Genomic DNA, 11428 nt, shown 5'->3' with positions numbered 1-11428 from the left:
ACCTATGGTACTCCTAGCATTAAAGTAGAGGCCATCCAGCCTCACCTTACTCCCTTGAAACTCAACATGTTGTGTCCCTATTGCATTAACACTCTGTGGCCCCTCCCCAGCTGAACTAAAAAGCCCAACTCAGTTCACTGAGACACTGGCTGAGTCCTTCACATAGTTTTTATGCCCACTGACCTAACACTACAACCACCTTCATGCCCATGCAAGCCCTCTCATATCTCCCATGCGACCTTCATGTCCTTGATATCTTGCATTCTCTGCCTGCCCCCTCGATGCCCACTCACCCTATATATCCACTGTGTACAGAACTCTTGAGCCACATAAAAACAATTGGAATTCTTCAAAGTGTTCAGAAAATAATAAAATAAACTGTCGTTAAGCACCTCTTGAAAGAAATTCCCTACAGCTCATAAACCTGTCAATAAAACACAAAGATATCAGGGGGTGTCATGGTGTCACAATGGTTAGCACTGCAGCGTCACAGCACCAAGGACCCGGGTTAAATTCCAGCCTTGGGTGACTGTCTCTGTGGGTTTTGTACATTCTCCCAGTGTCTGCATGGGTTTCCTCCAGGTGCTCTGATTTCCTCCCACAGTCCAAAAATGTGCAGGTTAGCTGGATTGACCATGCTAAAGTTGCCCCTTAGTGTCCAAAATGTTAAGTGGGGTTACTGAGTTTCAGGGATAGGGTCGGGACGTCGGCCTACATACAGTGCTCTTTCAGAGGATCGGTGCAGAATTTTTGGGCTGAATGGCCTCCTTCTGCACTGTAGGAATTATATAAAATTCTCCTTGAAAACATCCTGATCTCAAATAAACATTAATCTGTCAAAATAAACAAATAGCCAATCAAAATTATTTTGAAAACATTCAATTCTATTATATGTTTGGAAAATGGCCAAATAAAGCCCAGAGACCCCTCACAGCTGTGTCAACAACCCAAGCTGAGAGAAATCCATTAGTGGGGCTTGGAACTCAACCATATGTTCAAAATAAGATTACGCAACTGAATAAACAGTCCCTAAAGAGACCAATGAATTACGTAAAATCACTTGACCAGGTGTCCAGCCATCTGCTCCATTTTTTGCAAAGTCTCAATGGAGTTTCAATCGGAGAGGTCTTGCAATGGCATCATTTTTTTCAAAGTCTGAAAAGCTCTCTGAACTTTACAAATCCATGTATCTAGCTGACCCATTTATATACAACATTCAACATTGTTATGACATTTGAAGTTGGCAAGAACTTTCAAAATTTCCTTACCCACGATTCCAAACCTCTCAGCAGGTTCACAAATTGACTTACCTGGCATAGTTCACACAAACTTCAGGGACTCACAAAACTCACATTTGCAGCAGGAATTTAAATAATGATTGGACCTGATGTCACTTTCCATTTGCATCAGGTTGCAAATCACAATGTTTCCCACCCTGAGGAAAATGATGTCCAGTGGGAACCAGCAGGTAATTTTGAAATTGCAAATCCGCATGCCTCCATTTTGGACCTCCTGACATGGGTTCACTCAATGTCAGGAGGAAATAATTTATGCCAATGTGTCAAATGACTCAATCGCCAAGGCATTACAGAGTCTATTTTTTTTAATTTGATGATTAATACATAAAATAATAATGGTGTAACAGGAATCGTAAACCAATTATAGCTATGACCATTCACTTTTCCAATTGACTTCAACAACATTTATCCATTTACTTGAATCAGAATACATTTATGCATTAATATGTATTTAGTAGAGCAGGCAACAAAATACATACAGAAGAGGAAATTAAAAGAGAACTAATGACTCGTCTCTGTTGTAAAACGATTAAGTAATCAATTTGTTTCAATCCTTTTCATCATCTTCTGCAAACACTGCCCGCTTCTCCTTTTTCATTATTTTTACACCTGGAATGGAACACAATTAAAACAGTTTCAGTCATCCTGAAGCAAAGAAAGTCAGATGAAGAAATGTGCATTAGACAAGCTCCAAGTGTGATCAATCCTTTGTTATTTCATGGAAGACAGCAGAAGTCACGTATCTAATAATTAGTGCACTAATTGGCAACACCACTATCGTTTTATGGCTTTATGCCTCATGTTATGGCCTGTAACCACCTGGCTCTCCAGTGTTGGATTTTGGGGATCCCCCAATGATGTGCTGGGGATTCCCTCTTGGAGGTTCATAGTACAGGAGGTTCACATTTGAATTGTCGGGAGTAGCGTCAAGATACTGAAAGGTTCTCTCACCTATCAAGGGGTATTACATCTGTAAGTTCAAAGGGCACAGGCTGAGGCTTGGAGCTGGGAGAGTTTCTAGCGATAGTGTGAGGTGAGGGTTTTTACAAATTCCAGTGAGCTGACAGAGCCAATGATGCTCAACCGTAATGGTTAAACATCCTTTTCACTTCCTGTTTTAATCTTCAACTTTTCTTCCATTTTAAATGAGCCTTGATTTCTTTATATCATGGTACTTATGGGATTAAGATTCCTGGTTCACATTTGAGAAATTTCTCTGCATACTTAGTTACAATTGTCTGCTTGATCCAAACCTGTCAAAATCTTGTACGCATCAATTTAATCTGGCTCCAATCTCCTTTGGTCCAAGGAGAATAACTCCCAATTTGTCCAACCGTGTAGCTAAAATTTCTCATCACTGGAACCATTCTGGTAAATTTCTTTAACATCCCCTCATGGACCTTCCCATTCTTCCAAAAGTGGGATGACAGAACTGGCCGCAATAACCAAAGATTTATAAAGGGCGAGAATCTCCGGCCACGTTGGGCTCTCACTTGAGCGCAACACGGCCGGAGAATGCCGGGGAGGCTTGCAGCGAGCCCCCGACATCCTCAGCGCCTTGCGAGATTCTATGATGCCCCGCAAGACGTTGGAGTCGGAACCCCGCCCCAAATGGGCGGCACCGAATGATGCTCGCAGAAGTAGGATCCAGTGGCCTCCCTCGATTCTTCGGCCTCCCCGCCGAGGCTGCAGCCGGGCGGCAATCAGTGCGGGTCCACACAAACGTGGACCAGGCAAAACATCACCCGGGGGCCAACACAATTATCTCCTGGGCCAGCAGAGACCCCAGAGTGGTCAGGGTGATTGCAGGGTGGCTCCCTGGTCCTCCCCCTGGAACGTGGGCCCCTTGCACTCCCGACGTGCCCGGATGCACTGCCAAGCCAGCAGGAACACTGCCAGGGTGAGAGTGCAAGGGTGCCCAAGAGCCAGGGTGGCACTGCCTAGGGGCAAGGGGGCCATGCCTATGAAATGAGGGTGGAGGGGGAGTGCAGGGGTGCAGGGCAGGTAAGTAGGTGCCTCCGGGAGGTTGGGTGTGTGTCCGAGAAGGAAGGGTTGCTGTAAGGAGGCTGAGGAGGAGGGGGGGGGGGGGGGCTGCTGAAGAGGGGGGACCGCCAGGGACCCCATAATGGGGTGTGTTCACTTGGAAGGTGTGGGGTAGTGTCAATATGTGTGGGGGGGATGACATTGCCCATGGGTGGGGGTGACCCACAAGCTCACCTAGAGATCGGGACACCCTTTCAAAATGGCGGCCCGATCTCTGAGTTCAGCCCCCCCAACGCTAAACAAAATTCGAAGTGTGGGCTAAACCGGTGAGAAGCTCCAGCGGGCCCCAAAAAAGTGATAAGTGTCATTGAATAGCGGCGGGAGACTCCCTGAAAAACCCACCACAAATTAACTTTGAAATTTTGGGGGAGAATCGGGTCCAAAGCTTCAGCATAATTCATTGCTTTTGTTCTCAATACATCTATTTATGAAACATAATCTATTTATTTATTTATCATGATGGTAGAAGGACTAGGGCACATAGATGCAGGGGGAGGCAGAAACAACCAATGATTGTAAAATGATTAGATGGGCAGTTGTAGGAAATGAATCTGCAAGGCTACGGGAATCGAACAGGGTGAGTGGGACTGACTGGATTATTCAATGGACAACTGGCAGATACTTGATGGACTAAATGACCTCCTTCTGTGCCTTAACTGACTCCATGACTCGAAAATTGATCCAGCTGATGAAGCTTTTACTTGTCAATTAGTTAAAGGAGAAATCAAGGAAACCATGGGCTGGAATCTCCGTTTTGGGGCCTAAGTCCCCAGGCCATTGTGAAAATGGTGGTCTTTTATGTCAGGAAAACTGGCAACAAAAGGCCACAGATTACCCGTTTTGCTGGGGGCTAGCAGGGAGCTGTCGTAGAGCTCACAGCTCTTGCTGCTGATACAGCCCCCAGCACTTCCGGGTCAGAGGCCGCCCAAGCGCATGGCTGACTCAGCCTGCGGACCTGGACCGGCCAGGTAGTACCCCGCATTGACCGCTCGCGCGCCCCGGACCCCCCGCCCAAATTGCCCCCAGCTCCGAATGAAACCCCCCCTTCCCGCCAATCAGCCCTCCCCCAGACTGTGGCAGCTCCGGATTGAGTCCGCAGCTGCCATGCGAGGATCCTGGACAGTGTGAGCACACGTAAGCCACGCAGTCGGGAATTCGGCTGGTCGGCAACGGAGCATCGCATGGCGGGCCTCAGGCAATGGCCTGAGGCAGTGGATACTCGGCGCCGCGTACTCCATGAGTATGCCGATTTTCGGGGGGAGGACTATTGACCCGAGCATTTGAATTAGTAGCCAATGACAATGCCACTGCATCACTGCCTCCTCATGATCCCTGACCACACAGCTTCTAGAAGTGGGGCAAGGTGACAGCTGTGTCAGCATCTGATGTGGAAGCAGGTGCTGCTGGCATATTTAAGGGGCCCCAGCACTAGAGTCCAGAACAAAGCTGTGACCAGCCAGAAGCCTGCAGCTTGAGCTCAGGCCCTTTTAGCCTCAGGTCAAGGAACTGTAGCCAGTCCTGACAACAAAGCCACAGCGGGATCACACTTTTGGACTTTGCAGAAGCAAGATCCCAAGTGGCTCCACATTCAGGGATGATTATTTGCATGCTCTCCACCAGACTACTCTGATACTTACTCACATGGTCATTTCTAAGGTCACTCATCCTCCTCTGATTGAAATTTGGCCTCAGCATCCAAACTAGAGCCGCCCCGTTATTCTGTAAGCTCGAGCGGCTCCTCCCCCATTGGAGTTAGGATAGTGATAATCAGAATGCCATCACTGGTCCATGCCCTTTCCCTACTGCCTGGGACTTTCTCTCCTGCAGGAACACATGCGAAGAATGTTAATGGCCACACCAATGGAACCTCCCTGTGCTTACCGGAGTATGTTCTCCCTAGATGAGGGGGCAGAGCCATCCCCTTAATCCAGGGGACATAAATACCTTGGCCCAAGTGAGATCCTTCTGAGTGTAGGAGGTGTAGTGTAATATTTTTCTTATAGTCATCGCTTCCGTTTGGTCACTCGCCTGGAACTTTACACTGGCAATGAGGGCAAAGTGGAGCTGCAGAGGATGCCAATTTTTCCTGACCAGGCCCACTGTGACTAGGTCTCAGGAGGCTTCCATCCAGGCTGCGTGTATGCCACTATATCGGAATGTTAGAGGCTTTCGACACCGAGAGGGATGACTGGACCCAATATATCGAGTGAATGTACTACTTCTTTCGGCTCAACAACATTGTTGGTGACAAACGGTGACTCCTCACAGTCGGTGGGCAGACACCTACAGTATCATCAAGACTTTAACTTGCCGGACTCACCCAAAACCCATCAGTTTGCGGAGGTAATTTATTAACCATTTTGATCCTAAGCTGCCACTGATAGTCTGCCGTTTACGTTTTCACACGGTCACCCAATTATGAAAACTCACCGAGTTCTGAGAGTTCGGCCCAATCATATCCCAGGCACTCAGACGCCAGTTGGTCTGTGGGATCCATGAAGCGCCGACCCAAGAACGCTTTCTGGGGGAAACGCATCTCATTTTGAAGAAGGCAACCAAAATGACCTTGTCCTGGGAAGGCGCAAAGCACGGTATCCAGGAGCTTCGTGGAATGGCTGCCTTCGGCCTAGGGCACCCAGCTGGACACAGAACGCCCTCGCCCTGTGTTGTAGTTCAGGACTTCCGCCATTGGGGACATCTTCGAGGCCAGGACCAGCATTTTCCCGGTGAGACCCCCCAGCACCCCAACACTCTGTGAGATGGACTCGCCAGTCACTGGAGGAGCTGGCGAAATGGACGCCAGTGGGGAAGCACGCCGCTGCACCCCTGATGACTGTCCCAGGGGACGGACCCATTTTGTGGAAGACCAGGAGGGAAGCCCACCTCTGTATTGTATCTCGGCACCACGGGTGGCACCCATCCGAGTGATGGTCCAGATCAACGGGCTCCCTACCCAGATGGAGCTCGATACCAGAGCAGCGGTCTCAGCAATCAGCTGCCACACTTATGACTGAGTCCACTCGGGCATCTATGGCTTGGTATTGCGGGACAACAGCGCAAGGCTGGCAAAATTGACAGGGAAACTCTTGGACATCGCGGGCATCTTGGAAGTCCCCATGGAATTTGGGACACAGTTATTGAACCTACCATTGATGCTAGTGAAAGGTTCGAGCCCCAGCTTGGTTGGGCGGGATTGGGTGAAGCGTCTCCGGTTGGATTTACAACAGGTGTCCCGCAGGTACCCCGGTGGGCCAGACATGGTGTTGGCAAGCTTTCCGGGCGTCTTTCAAGACAGACTAGATACCATCCACAGGGCCTCCGCCAGGATTTTGCTGAACCTCGAGGCCTAGTCACGGTATTTTCAGGCCCATCCCATCCTCTACACAATGAAGCCTAAGATGGATTGCAGAATTGGGGATCATCGCCCGGTGCTGTTCACGGATTGGCCTACGACAGTTGTGTCAGTCATGAAGCCTGATGGCTCTGTCCACCTCTGTGTGGATTATAAGATGACGATTAATTGGGCGTCCGGTTTGGACTGTTACCTGGTGCCCAGGAATGAAGACCTATATGCACGGCTCAGCGGAGGGCATACCTTCACCAAGATCGACATGATTCACGCTTATCTACAATTAGTTTTGGACCCAGCCTCATGGAATTAAGTGACCATCAATACACACAGGGGTCTGTATGAGTAAACTCGGTTGCCTTTTGAGTATCTCCACATGTGCCATTTTTCAGCGAGTAATGGAGAACATTCTCCAAGGATTGCCGCAGGTAGCAGTTTACCTGGACAATGTGTTGATCACCGGTTTGTCCGACCAGGAACACATGAAGAACCTAGAGGATATACTATGTTGTTCCAAGGCAGTCAGGGTGCGCCTACAGCATGAAAAGTATGTATTTCACACAAAAGAAGTGGTCTACTTAGGTTACAAGGTGGACCAGAATGTTCTGTGTCATGTGGGAGTACCTTTAATAAATGGGTGTTTAACAAATAGCTGTAGTGGATGTACCTGTAAGAAATGGGTGTTTATCAAATAGCTGCAGTGAAGTCAGAGTGTGGGTGGAGCTGGGCTGTCTGTCTGTTTTACTTTCGCTTTGGGCTGTCAGCTACAAGGTGTAGTTTTGTTTTGCAGATTGGGAGCTGCATGCAGAGAAACCAGGTGTAATTCTGGTCTCTCTCTGTATGAAAGGAATGTCTTCAAATCACTTGCTAATCTAAAAGTGATAACTGCTCTCAGTAGAGAAATTAAACCTCATGTCTGTGTTGAAGAGGGTATTTGTCTAATGGATGTTGCAAGGAAAGATTAAGGGTTACTTATAGAGTACTGTATTCTTTGGGGGGAGTATTTTAGTTCATAGCTGCTAAGATGTTTACTGTGTGTTTAAAAATGTTCATTGAATTCATAGAACAATCATTGTTTTTTTTGTTTAAAAATACTTTTAGTTCTCTGTTGCATCACACCTGTAAAGTGGGCCCTTGTGTTCCCCATAACCAAAATCTGTTAAAAGTGATGGGTCAGGTGAACTCCATGATACACTTTGGGGTTCTCTAAACCCTGGCCCGTAACACTTGCACTCAGTGGAAGAAAAGGTTCGAGCAATCCGGCGGAACGCCGCTTTTTCTTGGGCCTAATCAACTATTACGGCAAGTTCATTCCAAATTTGGCAGTGTTGGTCCACTGTATCTGTTAATAAAGAAGGGCCAACACTTCCAGTGGTGGCTATGAGGGAGTAAGTCGCACATTTGGTGGCTCCTGTTTCAGTCGGACTTTTGAACCTTTTCCCCCGACTTTTTTGCGCTTTTGAGCGTGGAACTGGAAAGCAATAGTACTCAGGCGCTGAATCCATACAGAGTTGTATGGACTTAAGAAGCCAGAGGGACCGTAAACAGCAGAAGAAGTGGTCAAGCAAGGGCACAATGGTGGCTGTGAGAGAGACCAATATGGCCGATGTCCAGAGCAAGATGCCGAAGCCCAGCCTACAATGGAGCAGCTGCTACAGGCCATGTAGGAGGGCTGTTTAGCTCTGAAACGCGATAATTTGGAGCCGCTCCAGAAGTCGATTGACAGATTGGAATAAAGGCTGGATGATCAGGCTGAGAAGCTCCAAAAGCTGGAGAAGACGGTGGAGGAGCAGGCCGACTTTCAAACGGTGGTGGACGTGGAAATTCGGAGGTTGAGGGATCAGCAAAAAATGCTCCTGGAAAGGCTGGAGGACCTGGATAACAGATCTCGTCGGCAGGATATAAGAATCGTTGGCATCCCGGAGGGGGCTGAGGGGCTGGGTGCTGCCGCGTAGGTGGAGGGTATGTTTCAGAAGCTGCTGGGGAATGAGGTGTTCCCTCGCACGCCAGTGGTGGACAATGCACACAGAGTGCAGGTGAGGCAGCCGCGATGAGGGTGTCCCGCACGAGCGATGGTGGTCCGGTTCCACAGGTACTTGGACAAGGAGCGGGTTCTGCAGTGGGCCAAGAGCACACAAAGCTGTACTTGGGACAATAGCACCCTGCGTGTTTACCAAGACCTGAGTACTGAGCTGGCCAGGAGGGGGTGGGGGTGGGGGGTGCTACAGGCAGCTGAAGGAGATTTTGCATAAGAACAAGGTGAAGTTCAGGCTGCTTTTTCCAGCGCGACTGTGGGTTACGTATGAGAGTCAGCGCCACTATTTTGAGGAACCCGAGGAGGCGATGGACTTTGTTAAGAAGCAAGGCTGGCACTGAGCTGACGACTCTTGGACTCATGGTAGAGCTTTTAAGTCTATTTTGTTTCTCTCTCGCTGTGAGAGATGCCTGCATGCTTGGGTCCGTTCTTTTAGTTTTTTCGACCATTTTAGGTTGATGTATTTGGTTGCGATGTGTTTTTCCTGTTCTTTTTTGTGGTTTCCTTGAACGTTTTCTTTGGGTTTCTTGTTTGTTTGGAGTTTTGGTGGGGGAAAATATAAAAAAGAAAATAGTTAAAAAGGTGCGGTTATGATTGGGGTTTCGGGGGAATTTTTTGCAATCTTTTTCTGTGTGTGGAGGGGAAGGGCTGAGAGTGCCTGGTACTTCTTATCTCTATCTGTTTGATTTAAATTGCACTATTGTTGGGGATGTTTCTGACTTGTATAGAGTTTTTGTTTAAACAGTGCTGGTTTGGGGAAGTGGTATGGATGGGCCAGGGGGAGGGGAGATAGGGAACAATGGGTGAGGGACGTGCTGACGCCGAAGCTGGGAGCCACCAGGCTAGCTGGGTGGGCTAGTCAATGGAAGCCAGGTGTGGAGTGTTCATATAGTTAGATTAGAGCAGGGGTTAGGTGATAGGATGGTGTTGCTGGGGGGGGGGGGGGGGGGGGCGGGGGGGGTGGCACGGCGGTGGGGAGGGGGGAGTTGATTTGCTGACGAGGATGGAAATTGGACATGGCAACAGTGAGGGGGTCATGGGCGGGCCAGAGGATGCGTGACACATGGCTGGGGGGTAAGCCTAGGAAAGGGGATGGCTGATCGGCATAGGGGGGTGGGGCGAAGTGCCCCCCAACCAGGCTGATCACCTGGAATGTTAGAGGGCTAAACGGGCCAGTGAAGAGGGCACGTGTATTCGCGCATTTGCGGGTTCTGGAGGCGGATGTAGTCATGCTGCAGGAGACGCACCTGAAAGTGGCAGACCAGGTTAGGCTAAGGAAGGGCTGGGTTAGTCAGGTCCTTCATTCGGGGCTCGACACTAAGACTAGGGGGTTGCGATCCTGATTAATAAAAGGGTTCAATTTGAGGCAGAGGGTACAGTTGTGGATGGGGGCGGCAGTTTTGTTATGGTTAGGGGTAAGCTCGAAGGGGTGAGAGTAGTCTTGGTTAGTGTGTATGCCCGTAATTGGGACGATGCGGATTTTATCAGGAGGTTGCTAGGGAAGATCCCCGACTTGGACTTGCGCAAACTGATCATGGGTGGGGACTTTAACACAGTCCTGGACCCGAGTCTGGATCGGGCAGGTTGCTAGCGATGGCAAAGGAACTGAGTGGGTTCATGGAGCAAATGGGGGGAGCTGATCCATGGAGATTTAGCCAGCCATCAGCGAGGGAGTTTTCGTACTACTCCCACGTACACAAGGTGTATTCCCGAATTGATTTCTTTGTCATGAGTAGGGACTTGCTGGCCGGGATGGTGAGGGCAGAATATTCGGCAATTGCCATATCGGACCATGCTCCGCACTGGGTAGATCGACAGATTTGTCAGGATATTTTTCAGCGCCCACAATGTAGGCTGGAAGTTGGATTGCTAGCGGACGAGGCGGTGTGTGAGAGACTCAGGAGTTGCATGCAGAATTACCTGCAGGTAAATGATACCAGAGAAGTCTCAGCAGCGGTGCTCTGGGAGGCACTGAAGGCAGTGGTGAGAGGGGAGCTGATCTCAATCCGGGGTCATAGGGACAGGACAGATAGAGCAGAAACGGACCGACTGGTTAAGGAAATTTTACAGATGGACAGGAGCTACGCGGGGTCCCCGAGGCCAGAGTTACTCAGGAAATGACAGAGGCTGCAGGCCGAGTTCGGGGTGCTGTGATATGGTACGAATTAAGTAATGGCATGATGGGAAAACTGGTCAATGGGAAGACTGGTCAAAAGGTTTGATACAATACCAGAAAGACTGAAACTCCTCATTCCAGCTCCCCAGGCCCAGGTAAAGAATGTTGCCCTAACTATTTTCAGACTAGTATGGCCGTAGGTCAACTCTGCATAACTTGAAGTCTGAAAAGATCAGCGAAGGTCAAGCCATTCCAAAACACCGGACCTCGGCAACTCCTGATAAAACTAACTCGTCATAACCCAGGGCCGTAGGAATTTAAAACAAAGATAAGTTCAGGAAGAAACAAGTCTATTTTGACCTTTCAATGTTCCCTCCGAGGACTAAATAATGGTATGAGTGATATGACCAAACATGGTCTGGTCTTTGCTTCCGTTTGTATTTCCGATCAAACCCCTGACCATACTGTTGTCACATAATCTTGATAAAGTTAATGTATAAATATTGAGCTAATTCTCCATGAAAAGCGCGGAACTTGTGACAGGCTGAGCAGTTTTTTTGACTGCCCTCTGACTTCACGTTTCAGCC

The 11428-nt window shown here is 48.8% G+C and overlaps 1 protein-coding gene across 2 annotated transcripts in view; it reads right to left on the bottom strand.

Moving 5' to 3' along the window:
- Positions 1–1585: 1585 nt before the first annotated feature.
- ppp1r17 (protein phosphatase 1 regulatory subunit 17) overlaps positions 1586–11428 on the bottom strand; it is a 190713-nt gene continuing 180870 nt past the window's right edge. For both annotated transcript variants that reach the window (XM_072467368.1, XM_072467369.1), the window contains exon 4: positions 1586–1907. In XM_072467368.1, coding sequence (XP_072323469.1) covers positions 1846–1907 — 62 coding nt within the window. In that variant the 3' untranslated portion in view covers positions 1586–1845. The remainder of the gene's footprint in view (positions 1908–11428) is intronic.

The sequence above is a fragment of the Scyliorhinus torazame genome, chromosome 11 (genome assembly GCF_047496885.1).
Source record: "Scyliorhinus torazame isolate Kashiwa2021f chromosome 11, sScyTor2.1, whole genome shotgun sequence".
Classification (NCBI taxonomy): domain Eukaryota; kingdom Metazoa; phylum Chordata; class Chondrichthyes; order Carcharhiniformes; family Scyliorhinidae; genus Scyliorhinus; species Scyliorhinus torazame.
The sequence above is the reverse complement of the archived record's forward strand: the minus strand, read 5'-3'. Positions and strand labels throughout refer to the sequence as shown.